At 32.8% G+C, this 22,883-nt stretch overlaps 1 protein-coding gene across 3 annotated transcripts in view; it reads left to right on the top strand.

Annotated features, from left to right (window-relative positions):
* Window positions 1-22,883, top strand: part of Sarm (sterile alpha and armadillo motif) — a 390,671-nt gene that overhangs the window by 75,261 nt on the left and 292,527 nt on the right. For all 3 annotated transcript variants that reach the window (XM_089594455.1, XM_089594454.1, XM_089594456.1), the window contains exon 2: window positions 11,100-11,301. In XM_089594455.1, coding sequence (XP_089450581.1) covers window positions 11,183-11,301 — 119 coding nt within the window. In that variant the 5' untranslated portion in view covers window positions 11,100-11,182. The remainder of the gene's footprint in view (window positions 1-11,099; window positions 11,302-22,883) is intronic.

The raw sequence follows: 22,883 nt of genomic DNA, 5'->3' as shown, positions 1-22,883 counted from the left end.
TTTAAAAGCTTTTTTTCAAGGTTTGAAATCTGCGCAATGCTTGATTACGTGAATTTCCCAACTGAACTATTGGATCTCAGAACGGTAATTGAACGATGTATCTACCCTTCTCATTGCGTGTAGTAGTTTAAGCGTAATGCGCTTCACATTTTTTATTTTCCTTCTTTCGCACTGATGCCCCCCCTCCCAAAATCTTCGACTTTCCAAAATCGTGCTAACAGCTCGCTCAAATCAAACGAATTACACGAAACTGAAGCGTTTTGTAAATTATTATAACCTCCTGCAATAACCCATCGTCATTGAGTTTTTTTGCAAGTATAAATCGCAACTTCTTCGAGATAACTTGATCTGCTCGATCGATAAAAGTGATAGCATTACCCCCGAACCTATAAGCAAATCAACTGGTCTCGGTGTATAAAAACAGGGATCTACCAGTGGCAAGTTACGCGAAATTTCAATCAATTCGTGTTGGAAAATTTCGCTTGGATTTACGTCAAAAATTTTTGGAACCACTAATGCAGTCAAAAATTTTTTTAAGTCTTTGCATCAAGATTTAATTATTATATCTATGTTAATCCTTCAGACTTGGTTTGTATAGTATCGATGGTGCTGACAGAACATTGCGAAACAGAACATTTTTGAATTGACAACTGTAATTTGCGGGATAAATCTGTTGAGATAAAATGTGCAGTCGAACATATGTCAAGCAAAGCTTGAGCTTAATGAATTTGCCATTTTTATTTTTTATTAGAATAATGACGCTCATCATAAACTGTGAATGCGCATGATGAGAAAGCGCGTTAAAGACTTTCTGTGCTAGTCACGCTGACGAATTAGCAGAAACATTTTCGACACGATTTTCACGACCTTTCGATTGATTCTGAGTGTTGGACTCACCATGTAACACAGTGTTATGATGATAATTACATAATCGACAGTGATCAAGAGAAAATCTGCCTTCGTGAGTGCATAAACAATTAAATCAAAGACCTTTAGATTCAACAAATTTTTTTCGGTGATTTACATTCAATGTTTTAAATTTTTGACATTCGTAAATAGCGTGGTTTTCATCGCAAAAAGTGCGGTATTACTATTACTATTTGCATTTACTCCCTGTAGCTCATTATCTTGCCCCAAAATTTGTTGTGAAGTACAAAGAAGAAAAACAGACCGATCGATGAAATTAAAACATCTTTTCAAATTCGGGATCTCGTCCATTTCTTCGACTTTCCTCCCATTTCTCGCGTATAGTTAATAGCAGTTTACGTTCAATTGTACAAACGATAGTATGATCATCAGGTTTGACTCCTGAAGAACCAGGCATGGTTAAGTGCTGTTTGAGTTCATCGATCAAGTTAGATAATTCTCTTAAAGACGCGATCTCCACTGGCTCAAAATCAAAAATTGTATTTAAATGTTTGGGAATCAAAGTGCGCTTACGCTTATAAGCTTGAATCAGACTCTCCCAAGCTTTGGCATGATTATTAGAACTGAGACTGAAAATTTTAACTTAACGCAAAGCTTCTCCCAATAAAGCATTGCGCAAGTAAATAAACTTAGTGACTTCATCGATGTCATTACGAATGTGCACCACATTTATAAATCGATCCTTAAAAGATAACCACTCATGATGATTACCATCAAACTTAAGGATATTCGTGGTTGGTAACTTTGATTGCTTAGGCCTTACGCTAAAAGTCGAATTGCCGGCTGGTTTAAAACCTGAAGTCGAATTATTGAATCTTGGATTAATAAGCTCTCCCACTTTTCCAGCTATAGTATAATACAACGCGCGTATTTCTGTGTATTCGTCACAGGTTACTGGATTTCATCGAAAGGGAAAGAACAATTTTGCGAGATTCTTCATATTTTCCGAAAGAAGTACTCAAATCTTGATATCTGACACGCACTTGAAATTGATTGATAACTTCAGCTGATAAAGGAGAATTTATTTCCGTGATGTGGTCTCTTAACAGACTCTGTTTAATGGTGACAATCGTTTTAGCCCTTTCTAATCGATTTTTAAGCGATATTTTGTTTAACAAAAATAAATTAAAGCGAAAGAAAACGAAGAATTTTTTTTTTTGGTACAGTTCTTAAACTGGCTTAGATCAATACAAGAAATATAAACAAATGATTAAATGGAAGCAAAAACTCCAATAAACTTAAACATCGAGTCGATGAAAAAGTTGTAACGTTGAAATAAAAACAATTTTAAATGAATAAAGCAAGAATTACTTTAAAAATCCTACGATAACTATCATATCAATGACTGCTGGGAGAAGGAGACGACCACGATGAAAGCGATGGCGTTTGATTCGAAAGTTGTAGTGATCGGCGATTACAAACCTGGGAAACGTACTACAACAACTTTAGAAAATTTGACAAATAATATAAATTTAAGATAAACATTCAATGGAAATAATGGAAAAAAAGTAGATGTTGGTGAAACTTAGTTGTGGCACAGAAATCACGTGAATAAACTTGAAGCGATGAGATACAGTTACATAACTAATGAATGCAGCCAATCATGGTAACAGCATTTCCGTTCCTCACTGGAGGCACCAAATGTAAATAATGAGTCGCAACTTTCCATATTCTCAGAGAACCAGGATAATTCCTTGTATCAGTTTAAAAAAAAATTTTTTAAATTTAATTTTAAACTATTGAATTAGGACTCGAGTCTTTCTTATTTTTACAAAAATAATATATTTAATTAAAAGGCAGAACAGGAAAATTGACTTCACAATATATCAACAATGAAAAATATGCAAGATCACTACCATAAATAAAAAATATCTTACCATTGTTTGCTTACATTTACAAATGAATAGGAAAAATGAAAATAAGGTTGTGAACAAGAGAGAGTATTAACACTAAAAGGATGAAGTAAAAAATTTATATACTCGTGAATTATAAAACAAAACTCTTGTTTTTGTTTGACCCAGAACAAAAGTAAAACGTTTAACCCAGGGGGATCAAACTTGTATGTTCGGTTGAGCTTAGAGCTCTGAATTCGGCCATCGCACAGTGCGGCCTTCGGCCGTACTTTGCGGCCAAAACTCGAAAAATTTAACGATCGACCTGAAATCTTGTGCTCGGGGGTTTTTGGGGTCGCTGATACGAATCCATTGTCAGAATTACGAAATTCATGATGGCGGGATATCGCCACACCTAATACAGCTAAAAATGGAGAAATTAAAAAAACGATCTGTATGTATACATTGTAGAATGTGAAATATGTATTTTTGTTTACTGTAAATAAAAGTTGATTGTAAAATAGGGATTTTGTAAATTCATAACATTTACAGTTACAAGAATAAAAATTTTAAAAATTGTGTTTCGAAATATTTTGTGCCAATGCTTTGAAGAAAAAATTGTAATCGAAGAAAATTCGTGGTTTGAGTTTTTATGTTATAAGGAAAGAAATATTTTGAATATTGTTATAACAATCTTTATTTCTATTGAGCATAAAAATATACAAAAAATTTTTAATTACAAATAGTTAGTAGGTCAATTATGTTATAATAAAAAATTGGTTTCGTAGGAATCCACATCTACGTCTGCTTCTGACTCTGAGGCAGAGGAACTGTTCAAACTTTCCGGCTCTTGTTCTTTGTTATGTACAGATGGAGCTGATAATAAATCGATTGTATTAGGTGATAAAGACCTAAATGGTTTTACTGGTAATTTTCGGCAAGTAGAAATGTAAGGATCGGATGAAATTAGAAATCTTTTGAAAACGTCCTCCATCGTTTTTTGACGATAGTTTTTTCTTGCATAAGCAACGTGGTAAATGTTAAAAGATTTACGACATGCCTCTTGGGCATCCTCGAACATTTGGCCTATGGGTAGTATTGATTGTTTAACGATGTCTGAGCCGTGAATTAGAAGTTTATGCACTAAGGTAGGCATTTAATACCAATCATATGCATGTACGATACTTTCAGCTAATTCTTTGCAATACTGCTTACATTTGTTCACATCGATTTCATATCCACATGAAATTGCTTGTAATATGACGTAAAACCGATAAATAATATCTTGATCGATTTCAAAAATTTGAGCAGATTGCCCATGATGTTCGAAAAATAATTGTGCTGTGTTGCCATCGTTAGAAGTTCCACTACCTTGTTTTGATTTGTCAACGTTGAAACCCAATTGTTTTTTAAATGCCACTTGGATTGCTGTTTTTCTTTTTTCAACTGATTCTTTTTCCTTAGTTGATCTAGCTTGACATTTTTTGATTTCTAATTTATAGGATAAATGTCATAAAAATTCGAAGCAACGAATCCAACAATGTAGAGACGATAAGCCGAATTTTAAATTGTCGGAACAAACTTCTTATTGCAACATCTTTTCTACACGGTTTAACTCCTTAGATGTGCAATTGCATATGTAACAGCGCATTGCGGAACTTGTGTCAGTCAATGAGTTACAAACATTTGTGTCTATCATTGTTAACGTTAAATGATAACGTACACACACAGTTTTTCCGCAAACCGCAGTAACAAACAGAATTAAATTATTTACCTGCTGTTCTACGTTATTGGTTGATTCTTTTATCAGATTTACTGTTTCCTTTTGCACATTCTATCTTAATAGGCCGACAACATCTAGGAGATGACGGCCTTGGATTCTTCCAGACAACAGTGGTTTTCGTATTTGTAGTGTTTTTACACACAAGTTGCAAAGGGACGCAAGACGTAAAAAAATGCTCTCGTCACTGGCACTGTTTTCATCAAGCTTATGCTTGTATTCACTATGTCCTGAACTTCCATCGCAACCCCACTTTACAATTGAAGTTAAATTTTGAAGTTGTTCTTCCGATAAAGATTTAAGAACTTCCGTTTGACAGAGTATAATACGATCAATCGTGTGATCCAAAAGAGGTTGTAATTTCACTTCAGCTACACTGTCTGTAAAAGATAGACCTGATTTAGGGTAACACTGAACTTTGGCTTTTTATATTTGTTCATACGAAGGGAGCATCTTGGATTTTTTTTGTAAATGTGCATCGCGCAACTTTTGATATTGACCCTGCGATAACCCAATTTCAACTAATAAAGACAACGCTTCGTCATCTGAAAAAGGTAAATTTGTATCTGACGATTCAACAGATCTTCTGTATTTTAAAGCCTTCGTAGGATTTCCTTCTGCAATGTCATGAATGACTTTGACAAAATCCGTTTTACCTTCCGACCGCAATTTGCTAGTTGTAGAATGTAGTAGCACGTCAGTGGACACAGATTTTCTTAATTCCTCAGTTTTCCTACGTTTAGTTCTGTCAGATGACTCAAAAAAACTGTGTTGGTCTACCGGATACAGTGGGTTTTTCTTTTTCATCTTTTTTTTTAGTTTGTTTTTCTTAAATGCAACCTTTTTTTGCAGCCAATCATTATTTCTTTTTAAAAAGACGCCTTCAGTTCTATTGCTTGTACTCCATCTTGCTTTTATCTTCAATACTAGATCATACATTTCCGTTTATTCATCGTCTGATAAAAAATACTCGGACCCTATACCAGTGATGCCAGATGGTACTGCGAAGTCGCACATGCGCAGAAGAGCTTAATGCTCATTCGCCAGTACAGCAGCGCGCTGCTTAAAGTAGGCTCCGCCTGAGCTCTCTCTTTAGCTTCCCCACTCCAGCCTTCCCCCAGATGGTTAACCCAAGCCTTTCCTAACAGCTTATATACTGCTTCAGTATCACGTAGGAGAAAGTTATCGGTAGCTGAGTGGGCTAGCGCACATGATAATTTTGCTCACTTAAACTTCGAATCTCAGCAGCGCTATTTTTTTTTTTTTTTTTTTTTAACTACGCATTAAATTTAAATACGTACATCATATATAATAATTGAAAAAAATATAACTCTCCTGATTAATATGATACAGTGATTATTAATCAGGAGAAATTTATATTTTCAGTTTATTCTACTGACTGAAAGTATTAATTTTTTTTCCATTAAGTACGAAATTGATAAATAGTTATTTTTCATGTTTTATACGCAAGATGTACTTTTATATATTTAAGTATCTCGATAAAAAAATTTAATAAGTAATCATGCGTCAAATTGGGCAGTTTCCACACTACCCTTGAGGTACTGCCTGTAGTGCGTTAGGTTGTTTCGATTACACGTACATCAGTGTTTTACTTTAATACTGACATATTACGCTTAAGCGTAAAAAAATTTCGCAATCATTACAAGACTACAGTTTCCTTTATTAATTCTTGATAGCCGTGTAATGTTGGTACCTTCGCCAATAGCCATATTATAACCATATTTGTTAGTTTAATTAGTACCAATTAAAGCCATGCATTATGCGCGTGAAATAAAACTAATGAGATCAATGAATAAATACATTTTGACTAGTCCTAATACAAATTTGCCGAATTAAAAAGATTAAAGTGTTGTTCCTTTGGTTCGAAATCTAGGTTTGTGATATGTCGCGCTTTACAAATTTATCGCAAAAAACACCGTTGCAAAAATTACGCTTAAGTGTAAAAAAATTTCGCAATTATTACAAGACTACAGTTTCCTTTATTTATTCTTGATATACGTGTAATGTTGGTACCTTATCGATAGCTTATGAATGGAGAACATTATCCTCTTCTTTCGAACCTTTAGAGCGCGAAAGCTTATTAAAATGTGACGTTAAAGATTTCTGGAAAAAAATATTTACAATTAAAAACGGCGATGTCTTAAGCTTCCCATCATTAAAATCACTAGTGACAGCAGTTTTTTCTCTCCCACATTCCAATGCGGAAGCAGAAAGAGTTTTTTCTGACGTTACTGAGCTTAAAGATGAGAAAGCTAATAAGACTGGTACAAAATTACTTAATGCACGGTGTTTTTTGCGATAAATTTGTAAAGCGCGACATATCACAAACCTAGATTTCGAACCAAAGGAACAACACTTTATTTTTTTTAATTCGGCAAATTTGTATTAGGACTAGTCAAAATGTATTTATTCATTGATCTCATTAGTTTTATTTCACGCGCATAATGCATGGCTTTAATTGGTACTAATTAAACTAACAAATATGGTTATAATATGGCTATTGGCGAAGGTACCAACATTACACGGCTATCAAGAATTAATAAAGGAAACTGTAGTCTTGTAATGATTGCGAAATTTTTTTACGCTTAAGCGTAATATGTCAGTATTAAAGTAAAACACTGATGTACGTGTAATCGAAACAACCTAACGCACTACAGGCAGTACCTCAAGGGTAGTGTGGAAACTGCCCAATTTGACGCATGATTACTTATTAAATTTTTTTATCGAGATACTTCATCGCATTTATTTATTTATTTTCTGAAATAAGTATGTGAAAGTACATCTTGCGTATAAAACATGAAAAATAACTATTTATCAATTTCGTACTTAATGGAAAAAAAATTAATACTTTCAGTCAGTAGAATAAACTGAAAATATAAATTTCTCCTGATTAATAATCACTGTATCATATTAATCAGGAGAGTTATATTTTTTTCAATTATCATATATGATGTACGTATTTAAATTTAATGCGTAGTTAAAAAAAAAAAAAAAAAAAAATAGCGCTGCTGAGATTCGAAGTTTAAGTGAGCAAAATCATCATGTGCGCTAGCCCACTCAGCTACCGATAATTTTCTCCTACGTGATACTGAAGCAGTATATAAGTTGTTAGGAAAGGCTTGGGTTAACCATCTGGGGGGAGGCTGGAGTGGGGAAGCTAGAGAGAGAGCTCAGGCGGGGCCTACTTTAAGCAGCGCGCTGCTGTACTGGCGAATGAGCATTAAGCTCTTCTGCGCATGTGCGACTTCGCAGTACTGTCTGGCATCACTGCCCTGTACTTTCGGTCAAATATTCTTTAATTTTTTCGAAAATTTGCGTAACCTCATTTTTTAAAATGTTTTTAACTAAATAGTAAAATTTTAGTTTTGTGAAGTGGTCTTCAGTGGGAGTACTGCAACCTGAAATACATAAATTTTAAATAAGATTTTAAATATATATATATAATAAAATGAAACGCAATTTTCAACTTTAAAATTTTTTTTGCAACATATAAACCCTATTTGTGTCTATCGTGATCTTTCAATTTTTTCAATAATTAAGTATTTTAATAAATTAATAAACAAAGCCTTGGCACTTAAAATGTTACAAATATTTTAAAAAAAGTTAATAATTACGAAAATCTCGTAGCATTCAATTTAAAAAGAGTGCGTGCCTACGTTTAAGAAAAAGAGGAAGAAGAAGAAGAAGAAGAAGAAGAATAAGAAGAAAACACTGCTGCGCGCCAGCGACCTCAAACGTTGCACCGAACCCTAACGTTAAAGTATATCTACATAGTACACTTTTGAATAGGCTTTTGTGCGACGTTTGAGATGCCTGCTGCGTGCGCGCCGCTTGCACCCATACACGTGAATAAATACTCATTCACATATACATACTCATGTACACGCACACATGTACATACTCTCCCATTGTCCATCACAGTTAACTATAAGTAGCAGCCTCAGATAAAAGAGAAACGCACCATGTGTATATTTCGTTTCTCTCTCTCTCTCTCTCTCTCTCTCTCGCTCTCTATCAATTTGATTTCGAAAAAAGTACATAAAAGATGAATAGGCAGCTCTTGGCAGCTGAATCTTTTTTTATTTGGTAGATAATATATTTAATTATCATTTCAATAAGGTTTCAAAGCAGCGTTTTGCAGCGTTTTAATGCAGTATCATTTGAAAAGTCTAATTTTCGGAAAAATCATGTGAAAAAATAACACTATTGTTTATGTTTTCCCTAATTCACTACTTAACAATTGATAATTAGTACTTTTTTTACATGTTCTACTCACCTTCAAAAGTGGATTCCATTTGGTCTTATTTGATTTTCTTTATTACATACAATTTTTCACCTGTACAACCGTTCTCAGTGTATTAACTGTAGAGTAACGCTTGAGCGAAGGCCACATTCCAACTGAACCTAAGGAAGGTGCATGACGAATTAGTCATCACTATGAACGATTTTAGTTTCTTGGAGGATCATTGCATCTAACTCAAGGGTAAAAAAACCCTAAATAGAAACTAATTTTTTTGGACTTTTGGCCGCACTGTGTATCGCCCTTACAAAATGTGCTAGCACAAATTCTTGCAAGAACTGATGTTCTAAAAATAATTTTGAACTCGTGACATTAGATTTTCTTTTCAAATATTCATGTCTCACCCTTTTTTTTCTGCGTCTATATATGCGTCTATCGTGTCTTGCTTTTTCTTTGCCTTAAAAAACTTGCAAGTAAAGAAGTAACGGCCGTGAGAAAGCTAGCAAAGACATGGGGTACCGCAGCAAAAAGCGTTTAAGGTGATGATAACCTCAAAAGCCAAAGAGAGGAGCTGTTGGTGCAAAATGGTAAAGAAGACGATGCAAGTAAAAATTTGTTTTTTATGTTGGCAAGAAGACGCTCTCACGTTCGACCAATAACTGAAAATCTGTTGCCCCTCTTTTTTTTAACATTATTGGCTGATTCTATACCGATATCGATTGATACCAGCCTCCTTGTATTATTTTTTTTTTTTCGTTAAATATGCAGTTTACTGATACTTCCCGGCTTGAAATCAGTCCTCATCTTCTTTAGGACGTCGGCAAAGCTCTGCTCTTCTACGACTTTAATGAGTATTTTCTCCTTGTTTTTCCTTTTATTGTCTCGTTTGCCGCTGTCACTACCATTAATTCTTATCTTGGAGATAAACTCTTGATTTCCTGGGTCTTTTTCCCTTTTTTAGAAGGAGGGTTAGGGTTCTCCTTCGGAGCTTCTGTTTCGCTTGGCTGTCAGCATGCTTTCCACGAATCTAGATTGGATAGAGCGTGTGATTCTCTCCCTTTTTTCTAACACGTACGTTTTTCACATCAGATTATCATTGGCTTGTTCTAGACGGTTTTTCATCTTCCTAGTCCCTTCACGGCTATCCTTAAACTTATGCAGAAAGTTCAACGACACTTTCATACCTTCTTTTATTGGCATTGCTGTTTTTGTGTACATTGTTGTTGCTGCTTTCACTGTATCTTTGATTATTTTCTCGAGTTCTGTGAGTATTGTGTCCTCCTTTATCTGCTCCATAGTGAGTTCTGATCTTCAGTTCCTGGTATATTCCAGATCCATCTCGGTGTTGTTGCTGCAAAAGCTGGCAGCACTGACGTCACTCACTCTGCTTCCAGTACTTAGCAGCCTGTCTCGTCCATGGCTGGGCAGGAATATGAAGCCCTTCTGTGAGGATTTTTTTTCAGATGTTGTCTCCTTGTTTTCATTGTGGACGCCTTTGTGGCCTCCCCCAAAATCCGTGAGGCCAACACCAGTCACCCAGGCTTTTACCAGGTCGGAACTGGCGGTGGACTGTTTTTTTTTTTTTTTTCTGAACGTGGTTCGTATGTTATTTTTCACCAATTCTGAGCTGTTCCGCGAAACGAAAGTTCCTTCTTTTGGCGCTGTGTGGTAAACAATCTATTGATTCACCTATTCATGAATAGATACATCTATTCTAACATCAAGTTAGCATTAAGTCACGCAACATCATGTTTTTAAATAGAGGCGTTTTTATGTTTCTCTATTCGATGATGATTCACACGAGCCACTGGTTGTATGAGTGAAAATGCTTGCATAAGATGTACTTGAGAGCTCATTTACGTATAGGAGTTTATCGTATAAGCTCTTCTTGTTGACTGAGATTTTGTACGTATGCACTAACATCTTGTATGAATGTGACCAATGAAACTAATTTATTCTTGGATTGGTATGAATCTATAACTGAGCATTACTTGAAATAAAAGACTTTTTAACAGAAACTCTTAACTGTTTCTACGATCTTAAAGATTAATACACAGAACATTAATGCGATCATTGAGAATAAGACTGTTTTGAAATTAAGTGAATTGATTTGTTTTTGGGTTTTCTAAGTGCATCTATCTTAGTTACTTGAGCACTGCTACACTCTTGTCTATTTATTTTGATTTAAATAGAATCATTTTATTTTGGTGTATCCTTATCTCATACGTCCATAGTTTATTATTATCAACGTAATCATATGATAACTTCTACTAAGGTTACAAAATTTCCTATCTTACAGATACCAATAAGGAAAATTAGATTAAAGACATTTAGCCAATAACTACTAAACCATTTAAAAGAATTCAAACTTTCATTTTTAAAATGAAAACAAGCCCGATAAAGAATAACCTTACTGAGTTGAAGCGGGGGATTTCTGAGATGAAAACTATATCATCAAATTTTCAACGATTTCGGGACAGTGTGGAAAATCCAGTAGAAAGGTAAGATACATTGATTAATCTTATAATTGTAATTTCAGGATGATTTACTTTAATCATTTACCTCACAATAAGCGTTATATTAAGGAATTTTAATGCGTATATAGAATACACTACTGGATTAACATCTTTATTTATGATTAATTTATTTTTTTCCATTTCCATTTTTAATAATTTAACCCTAACCAGCTGCAACATATTCTTTTACTCTGATCACTTTTGGTGGGCTTGTAAAACAAAATAGTTTTCAGAAGGTCCGTGGTAACAGATTTGGCAAAGCTTCTATAAACACAATGTTCACAGTCTATAAACACAGTTCCTTATGGTTTTAAGCATAATTAAATTTAATCAATGCATTTACTCAATAGAGTACTCGTAAGAAACTTTGATACAGTTTTTTATAGGGATAATAAAGCGGGTTCTGAATGTGCAAAGCAGGCTGCATTGCCTACACATTGTTGTACAGTGCATACCAATTGCACAGGTGTGTCCATCTCATCAACCTAAAAAAAAATTTTATTTGGTGAATAAAATCATAATGATCTCTTTATATAAATAATGGCACTGATAAAAATCAGAGAAACATATCAATTTGTGATATTTCATGTATTAAAATAATTTTTTTCCCGATTTTCCAACTATTACTGGAATATGTTATTTTTCTGTTATAACATTGTTTCCATCACAGTCCAAGTTAAATTGTTCATTTTATTTTAAAGATATGTTAAAGACAACATTACCAAGATTGCTCAGAAAATGCAATCAACGGCCCGTGTAAAAAAAAGCAAAGCCCATAAGCCCTCGAGAAAATAAGCATACCTCAAGAGTTCAGATGAAAATAAGTACAATGCAAGTTCAAGAGAAAAAGAGCAATGCTCACACATTCAGGCAAAGAAAAGCGGTGCTCTCGTTTTCAGCCGAAAAGAAGCACAGCTGGTACATTCAGATAACAAGAGGCATGGATCAAAAATCCAGATAAAAAAAAGAATGGCTCGTCGCATTCAGGTGAGAAGGAGTACAGCACAGGCGTTCGGATGAAAACAAGCATGGGTCACAATGTTACATTTTGGTTTTTTTCCATCGACAATCAATAATTTTCGAAGGAAATAATATATCACTATCATTTTTTTTAAAGATAATTCTCCGTACAGTAGAAAAAAATATAGAAAATCTAATTAAAAAATTTTCCAAGCTAAAAAATTTGTGGAAACTCGGATTTTTTTGAAAATCTAGAGTGTAAGCACTGCAGTTTTGTAATCCAATAAGATTTTTGTTTTAAAAAAAAAGTCTACTGAACATTAATGTAAACGTTTCTCAAAAGCAACATCAAAACCGCCCAATAATCAACCAAACGCGCTTCTAGGTGAGTCAACTTTGATGGTTAAAAAATCCAATACTTTTTTGCTATCAATAATAAATAAAGTTCGCCCTTCGGCGATTCAACGTAGGCTTTTAGAAACCTAATAGTTTTTTAGTATTTTTAATGAATCAAATACGCTTATAGGCGATCAAGCAATGGAAATTACTTACTTTCGAGCTTTTTTTATAAATAATAAATAGAACACGCCTTTAGGCGAGTAAGCATCGGTGATAAGAAACTCAACAGTTGCTTTGTATTGTTAATGAAGGAACTACACTCTTAGTCGAGTAAGCATCGGTGAATAGAAACCCAACAGTTTAATAGTATTTTTGATAAATATAATATGATCCTAGGCAAGTAAGTGCCGGTGGTCATAAACCGAATAGTTTTTTTATTATTATTAATAAACAAAATACGCTTTTAGGAAAGTAATCGTCGGCGTTCATAAACATCATAGTTTTTTAGTATTATTAATAAATAAAAGACAATGTTAGGCAAGTAAGCATTGGCGTTAAAAAATGTAACTGTTTTTTAGTATATCTCGTCAATTTTTTGGTATTTATGTTTAATAAAGATCGGTTTTAGGCAATATGCACAGACAATTTAAAACCTTTTAGTTTTTTCGTATTATTAATAATTATATTACGCTTTCAGGTGTGTAAGCTTCGGCGATTAAAAACCTTACGGTTGTTTAGTACTATTAAGGTATACAATACGCTGTAAGTCTAATAAACATCGTTGATTGGAATCCTAATAATTTTTTTGTATTATTGATTAATAAAACACAGTCTTAGGCGAGTAAGCGTTAGCGTTTAAAAACCTAATAGTATTTTAGTACTATTAATAAATAAAATACGCTTTGGGGAAAGTAAGCATGGGCGTTAAAAATCATAACTGTTTTTGAGTATTATTTATAAATCAAATACGTATGCGCAAGTAAGCATCAGTGTTTAAAAATGTGTTGTTGTTTAGTACCATCATTAAATTTTTTGGTATTAATATTAAATGAAGTTTGTTTTAAGGCAGAATGCAATGGCAATCGAAGACCTTATAATTGTTTTATTTTATTGATGAATTAAATACACTCTTAGGCAAGTAAGCAGCGACAAGAGATAATCAAGAAGTTTTTTAGTATTATTAAAAACAAAATCCCAACAGTTCTTTAGCATTATTAAAAATCAAAATATGCCCTGAAGAAAGTAAGCATTAGCGATAAAAATCCAATCAGTTCTTCGGTATTATTAAAAAACAAAATATGCTCTTATGTGAGTAAGCATCTGCGATAAGAAACCCAACAATTTTTTCGTATTATTTGTGAATAAAACACACTCCTAGGCGAGTAAGTTTCTGCAGATAGTAACCCAATACTTTTTTGGTATTAATAATCAAAAAAGTTCGCTCTTTGGCGATAAGGGTCAACGTTTAAAAACGGAATAGTTTTCTAGTATTATTAATTAACGTAATAAACTTTAAGGCAAGTGAGCATCGTCAACAAGAAACTCTATAGTCTTTTAATATTATTAATAAACAAAATACGATCTCAGGTGAGTTAGTGTCGGTAGTTGAAAAGCCCGGAGTTTTTCAGTATTATTATAAAAAATAAAATACATTTTTAGGCAAGTAAGCAACAGCATTATAAACACCTAAGTTTTTGTTATTAATAACAAATAAAATAGGATTTTAGGCGAGTAAGCATCGGAAATAAGAAACTGAACAATTCTTTCGTGTTATTAATAAATACAATCTTAGTTGAGTAAGCAACAGTTTTGTTGAAAAACCAACACTTAAGTTTTATTCTTCTTTTAATATTATCGATAAATAATGTACGTTCTCAGATAAGTAAGTATCGGTGATAAGAAACGTAAAATTTTTTTCTACTATTTTTTGTAAATGAAATACAATTTAAAAAGAGTAAGATTCGGTGGTTAGAAACCTATAAGTTTTCAACCAATAAACAAAATATGCTTTAACGCGAGTAAGCATTGGCGTTTAGAAACATAACAGTTCTTAAGTTTTATTAAAGAATATAACACGCTCAGTGTAGTAAGCATAGGTAATTAAAAATCTAAAGGTTTTTCAGTATCATTAATTTATAAAATATGATCTTGAGTGAGTAAGCATTAGGAATAAGAAATCTAACAGTTCTTTAGTATTATTGATTAACAAAATATGCCTATTAATAAGTAAGAATCATCGAGAAAAATAAAACAGTTCTTTAGTATTATTAATAAATAAAATTCGTTCTTACAAAAGTCTGGAGCGGTGATAAGAAACCTAACTAGTAAAGTTATTCAGTATTATCGATAAATTAAATACAGTCTTCGGCAAGTATGCATTGGCGACTAACTTAACAGTTTTTTGGTTTTATTAATGTATAAAATGCACTTTGAGGCAAGTAAGCATCGCTATTAGGAGCCTAATAGTTCTATAGCATTACAAGTTAATACAATACGATCTTAGGCAAGTAAGCGTTGGTGGTAAAAAACCTAGTAAGTAGTTTTTTAGTATTATTCATACATAAACATGCTCTTATGTGAGTAAGCAACGGAAATTATAAGCCCAAGGTTTTTTGGCATTATTGATAAATAAAATACGAATTTAAGCAAGTAAGCATCGGTGGTAATAAACTTAACAGTTTTATGTCTAATATTATTAAGGTGGCTCCTCACTATAAATCCCACAAGAAGAGTAAGCATACTGCAACACAGCTTTTCATTGGCTGTGGAGGTTCTTGACTAAAAATGGATAGGTACCTATAGTCCCTTCAAAAAAAGTTTAGTCACATCTACACCGTTGACCTATATCGTACAATACAGTGACCCGAGCAGACGTAGGTATACAAATCTGACAACATAACCCTTGTATGTAAATAATACTAAGCTAACGATAAGTACCTAATAATAAGCCACGGGTGACCAAAGACAAAGAAACTTTAGAAAAAATCTACAAGTTATTTATTAGTGACGAGTAAATACAACCGTGTCCTAACTTTATCGTGACATATTCTATTAATTTTATCTATTAGTCAAAAAAGTACATAAGTCAGCCCCGCATTAAATTATTTTTTTAGTTCAGCGTCTCATTTATTTTTATTATAATTACGATTCCCCACAACTCCTATTCATTTAACGTACAACTTTCTGACCAATTCAAACTACGCGGGCTACCGCTCTTCGGTGTAGCAGACGCCCCGCACTTTTCATCTGTTCCATGACTTGCACAGTTATCTACTATTTTCATAAAATATCCTATAAAACCCATGGTAATGTCCAAGTACGTGAATGTCGTTGGAAAGATTCTGATTTCTTCTATCTGCTACATAGTTTTCTATTAAGAACTACAGTATCTTTGCTGAGATATCATAAAACCTGCGCCACCAATTTGACGACCCTCCATAAGAGGCCATGTTACAGAGTCTATTTTCCAGTTAGTTTTTTTCAACAATTTTGGTGGTGACGAGGTCTAAAATTTTGGGAAAAGACTCCTTGCACCTTCAAGAATCATCCTTTAAAATATCATTTAATACTCCAGTGTTTTGATTTAGTGAGGAGCCACCTTAAATAAAACACGATCTCAGGTGAGTAAGCATTGGCTGATAGAAACCTATTAATTTTTTTAGTATAATTAATGAATAAAATACGCTCTTAGTCAAGTAAGTGACGACGATTAGAAACCTAACAGTTTTTTAAGTATTTTCAATAAAAAAAATACGCTCTCAGCCGAATAATTATCGGCAATTTGAAACCCAATGATTTTTTAGTATTTATCAGAAATAAAATATATTCTTCAGTGAGTAAGCATAAGTGAAAAGAAACCCAACAGTTGTTAAGTATTTTTGAGACATAAAACATACTCTTAGGTGAATAAGCAGTGGCGATAAGAAACCTAATAGTTCTCTTGTATCATTGATAAATAAAATACACGCTTTGGCGAGTAATCTTCACTGATTATAATTATAAATCTAACAGTTTTTTAGTATTAATTATGTATAAAATACAGTTGAAAGTAAGTTAGTATCGTTGATTGGAAATCTAATAGTTTTTTTGTATTATTAATGAACAAATCACACTCTTAGGTGAATAAGCGTCGGAGATTAGGAAACCTAATCTTTTTTAGTATCAATAATAAATGAAGTACGCTTTTAAGTGAGTAAGCATCAGTTACTAGAAAACTAACAGCTATTTAGAATTAATAATAAATAAAATGTTCTCTTGAGTAAGCAGGCATCGGGATAAGCAATTTAACTGTTTTTTACTATTATCGATGCATAAAATACAAATTAGGGTGAGTAACATTCGGTCGTTAGAAACCTATTTGTTTTTTAGTATTGTTAATAAGCAAAATACGCATTAATGCTAGTAAGCATCGGCGTTTAGAAAACTAATAGTTTTTTAGTCTTATTAATAAACAAAGTACGCTTTTAGGCAAGTCAACATTGGCATTAAAAATGAATAGTTTTATAGTATAATTAATAAATTTAGTACGCTCCTAGGTAGGTGATAATCGACGAACCAAAAAAAAATTAAACAGTTTTTAATATTATTAATGAATTAAATTTGATCTCGGAAGAGGTAATAACGGCGGTTGGAAACCCAGTCGTTTTTTAGTATTATTAACGAATATACTATCTTTTTAGGTGAGTAGGCAACGGCAATCGGAAACAAAGTAGTGTTTTGGTATTATCAATAAATAAATTACGCTCTCAGGCCAGTAAGTATTGGCGATTACGAATCTTAAAGTTTTTCAGTATTAATAATAAATAAAGTGTGCTTTTCAGTGAGTTAGCATCATCGATAAAAAAAACACATTAGTTTTTTTGTATTATTGATGAGTAAACCACATTCTTAGGGAAGTAAGTAGTAGTCATAAGAAACTTAAAAGCTATTTAATATTTTTGATAAATAAAATACACCCTTTTGTGATATGCGTCGGCAATTAATCCAACAGTTTTTTGGTATTATTAATATGTAAAAAGCAATTAAAGGAGTAGATAGACTATAAAAGTTCTGCACCCTTGCTAGAATAGTGAAGGAGATAGTGCGATACTGCGCCAGGGGTGGAGGAGACACTATAAGACAAGCTACTAGACAGGGTTGGTGCGTTATATATATGTATATAATCGAGTTCCAGGTTGCTGTCTCCTTTCTCCTTGTGCTATTAGACATGTGTCTATTTGTTATTTTTCTCTCTGTCTCTCCCTCCCTCTTTTACTCTCAGCATGGTAGTGAAGATAGTGCGATACGGTGTCAGTGGTGGAGCCTTATGCTGTAAAATGGGGCCCATTATATATATATATATATATATATATATATATATATATATATATATATATATATATATATTTCTCCACAGAGTGCTCTCTCTTTCTCCCTCCTGCTGATAGATAAGGGTTCAAGAGCTCTATGTATGTGTATGTATGTATATATGCTCGACCTCTCATGCACACGCTTGCGTATAAATTTGCACACTCATACGAAATAACTTGCATGCTTATGCGTTACTCTTGTGCAAGCACATGCGTACACGCGCGAGCGTACGCATGCAAGCGCGAGCGTACTCGTGCAAGCGCAAGCCTACTCGTGCAAGTGCGAGCGTACGCGTGCACCACGCGCAAGCATACGCGTGCACCACGGTCAAGCGTACGCGTGCACCAGAGGTGAGCGTACGCATGCACGCACAAGTGCATGAACTCCCACACAAGGTTAGATTAGTATATCTATAATCTTATATTACAGTACATACAGCAACATAGCTTAGTGGTCAAAAAGTTTGAATATGGGTCATTCTCTTACAAACCGAACACTTTTCGACAGACACATCTCCGACTTGGCTGAAATTTGTTTCACGGATTCTACGTAAAAAAAAAAAAAAAAAAAATTACAAATTCTAGTTTTTTTTTTTTTTACGTATATTGGATGATACAAGTGATCAAGAATTCGATAAAAGCGAGTTATTTAGCTTGAATACTAAATTTCAAAAATTCATAACTCTGGTTCTATCGGAGCAAAAAGTTTTTTTTTTTTTTTTTTTCATTATAAAGGTAAAAACGTAAATTTTAAGAAAAAAATATGAAAAAAATCACAATAAATTTCATACTGTTACAAACAATTTAAATGTTGTAGTCAATTGTTAACAATGAAACCCTCTACTTAGCGTGTTTTAAGTATGAATATCGTATTTTACGACCAATTTTTCATCGAAAATGCTTTTTTCATGAATGAAGAAACAATTATTAGTTTAGCAAAAAAATCAAACAAACTGGCGCGGTAACTGACATCAGCACCCCAAGTTACAAAGTACACCTTATATTCTCGCCTCTTACCATTGTTCTCTGTACTATATTACAAATAGTGTATGTAGTATATTTGACGTTTTCGATTGAACGATATTATTTATTATTAATAAAAGTTTTATAAAAAATGGGAAAAAAACAAATAAACAATTACATTATTTCAGAGAAACAAGTCATTTATTAAGATTTTAATTCAATAGTATTTTGCGTGTACATTTTTTCAACTTCATATAATATTAGTGTAAATATTTATTATTGTAGTGTTTACAATTTTTACAACGTTTTTTTTCGTACAAAGAGAATGGTTTTGCTTCCAACTCTTGAAGTGAGATATGAATCATGTAATGATATTTTAAGGTTCCTTTTATCATTACAGCTTTTTCAAAACGTACTGATAGTTGTTTTTCTTCTTCTTTGTACTCGTCATTGGTTGAATAACAACACGTTATATTTAGTAGAGCTTCTGTAGCCCAGTTGAATAACTCCCTTGATGTACGAATAGGATTATGTACTCTTTGAAGACGTGCTCTAACAGGAAGTCTTTTTAGAGCTCCACCTACTCCGTCACATGGTCCTGTGCCATGTTGTGTGGGAAAAAAGTGCCACTTGGCTGCCATTTTAAAATCTTCTGCGTGGAGCCAAAAGATTTATAAAATTTTTTTTGTTTTTGTACTGTCCACTTGCCCTGTTTGAAAAATATTAAAATTTTTTTTTTATTAATCTTAAAGTTGCCTTTGAAGTAAATTAACAGCAACAGTGTCATGACGTAAGCACTCAGACATAGAAACAAAACTTTTAATTTTTAATTTGTCATTATCATTTTTATAATAAATAGAATGTATTGTTGCTTGATCGTTATTCCAGCGTATACCTTGAACAGAATTTTGTATAATGAACTCGTAATTTTCAGAAAAGTCGCAAATTACAATACATTCATTTTTTATCAAGGTCTTTTTCTTACGATTCATACAGTCAAGATTCAAATTTAAAAATAAAGATTTTTTCTTATTAAACGACAGATATTGTATGATAAATATTTTTTAATTTTTCTAAAATTTTTTATTAATGAATAATATTATTTAATTAAATAACGAAATAACAAATACACTATACACCATATCTACACATTACATAGTATATATTATACTATAATCCAGAGAACAACGTGTACTTTGCAACTTTGGGCGCTGAGTCAGGTACCGTGCCAGTTTATTAGATATTTTTTCTAAAGTAATAATCGTTTCTTCATTTATGAAAAAAGCATTTTCGATGAAAAATTGATCGTAAAATACAATGGTCATACTTAAAACACGCTAAGTAGAGGGTTTCATTGTTAACAATTGATTAAAACATCTAAATTGTTTATAACAATATAAAATTTATTGTAAATTTTTTTCTTACTTATTTGTTTCTTAAAATTCACGTTTTTACCTTTAGAATGATAAAAAAAATTAAACTTTTAGTTCTAATAAAACTGGAGTTACGAATTTTTGAAAATTAGTCTCCAAGACAAAAAATCGCTTGTATTATCTAAAATACGTAAAAAAAAAAAATAACTCAAACTTGTATTTTTTTTTTTTTTAAAGTAGAATCCGTAAAAAAAGCTTAGCCAAGTCAGAGATGTTTCGGTAAAAACTGTTCGCTTTATAAAAGAATCTTCACCTCTAATTCAGTCCAGATTTTAAAAAAATATGTAATATTTGTATGTACTTTAACACTTATCACTATCATACTTCGAGGTTCTTCAAGATAAAGTCTTGATAAACCATTATTTTAGGAAACTATGCGTTATGTAATGCATAAAATAGCTATTTGGTTTGGAATTACTGTTGTGCATGTGTAAGACATATAAGTGTAGAGTTATCCTCACTTTCTTCCAAGGGAGGACAAATTTTTGACAAATTATAAACTCCACCTGCTAAAAGTGAACTAACGTACTTTGCTTCACCATTACTACGCACATAAATTCTTTTGCGATTTTTAGCGAGAGTAGCAAGATGATACTTTAAATCATTATTGTAAAGTCACTATCGTACCACTGAATATTATGCACATTCAGCGTCTGATAATTATTATATAATTTCATATTGTGCGATTATTCATTGTAAGCGCAAGGTGGCTTGATCATTTAATGCCCAAAAACATTTTACTGTAATGATACCACTGCAACTTATTTTGGTATGTTATAATTTCTTCTTAAAAATTCACCAAATTTCCATCCTGATCAACAATACACACTTAAAGATAATCTACAGTCTTCACTGCAACAGGTAAGTAAATTATCTGTGATGCAACTTCAATGATTTTATAGCCTGGTTGAACTGCAAGAAAAAATTCATGAATCATATGAATTTAATGTTGATTAATAGATGCTCCAGTGATTATGTTGCAGTCAACTCGAAGTCCATTTATTTGAAGTATGGCTAGAGGCTGATCCGACTCATAAGTTACGTCTGATCTGCGTATACTATTTGTGAAGCCCAATACTGACCCTAATGAGTCATGCGGTCGGAAATCAATTAGATGACTGCACTTGATTAAGCTGAAAAGCGTATTGTTGTTTAGCCTTAAACTTATTAAGACATTTCTTTATCAGTTCATCGATAAGGTAAGTTTCTATGTCTCCGATTTCATAACCATCTGTTGGTAGAGTAATTATGTTATAACCCACGTAAAGTTTATTACACTCTTGTGAACTTAAGGTATATAATCAAATGTAAGTAGTTCTACTAATCCAAGAACACAATTTCTATGCGGTGAAAGTTCAATTCAAGAAAAATATTGTGCTTCGAGAACAGACGATGAGCCGGTCAAACTCAAAGTAAATGTTTCTCCCATGACAGTTAACAAACAAATGATAACTTGACATATTTTTATTGCTTATATAAGTTTGTAGTTAAAGTACTTAGATAAAAAATCTAAGACATAGGTAACCACAGTTATACGTATGTATTAAACTCTTAATATCTTTCGTAATTGTACCTAGCATAATACACTTTAAGATATAAAATAAGATCCAATGGGTGTTGAAGATCACCAAAACTATCAAAATATGTAACATCATTCCCGCGTTTTCTGAAGGCAACTTAATAAGTGCTAAGACCATCTTTATTATCTAGATTAACAATAACTAATTCTTCCTTAAGTGGATCACTAAATGGCATATCATTTCTCATGTACACTCTTCGAAAACGTGGGATTTTCAAAATTTGCACGTATTTTATAATATCCTAATTTGTTATCTCTCGATTGGGTAGTTTTACTTCAAACTTTTTTTTAGCCCATGTCCTGGTTTTAAGTAGCTGCTTTTAAGCTTGTTTGGCTTCATTGATTGCTTTTTACACACCACTTGTAAAGGTAGTATTCGAGGTGTTATGACATTTTTTTAACACCAGCTTTTTTTATGGCGTCTCGAGCCCCCTTTGAAGCCGAGTTTACAACTTTGCGAGCACATTTACTTTGAATCATAGACTTTTAAGCACTTTGAATTTACTTTCTCAAAGTAATTACCTTTCCAACGTTCTTTTTCGCAATTTTTTTGTCTTATTCTCAGATAAGTTTTCCAAGTTTTTGATTTTGATTTCATTACACCAGTTACAGCAAAAGCAGCAGCCATCTTCTCAACATCTGAATTGTTTGCTTTAAATAGCTCTTAAGCACTCTTCAAAAGAATTTTGTCTGCTACGTTTCTAGACGGAATATCTTCAGGATTCTGAGGAATGCTATATCATGCTGCTTACAAGCTTCATCAAGAAGATTGATATCAGCATCACCACGAGCAAGTCTTTTAGACAATTTGGTTCCTGGTCCGCAGTATCGATAACTTGGTACATGTAGTTCTACAGGTAAACTATTCATTAATCTATTAATCACTCTACGACCTTTTTTCCGTGAATGATCATCACTGTTTAAGAGCTCGATTGCCAATGATGT

The sequence above is a fragment of the Copidosoma floridanum genome, unplaced genomic scaffold (assembly GCF_036245765.1).
Source record: "Copidosoma floridanum isolate Cflo_tuat_1 unplaced genomic scaffold, Cflo_Japanese_pri ptg000021l, whole genome shotgun sequence".
Taxonomy (NCBI): Eukaryota; Metazoa; Arthropoda; class Insecta; order Hymenoptera; family Encyrtidae; genus Copidosoma; species Copidosoma floridanum.
The sequence above is the reverse complement of the archived record's forward strand: the minus strand, read 5'-3'. Positions and strand labels throughout refer to the sequence as shown.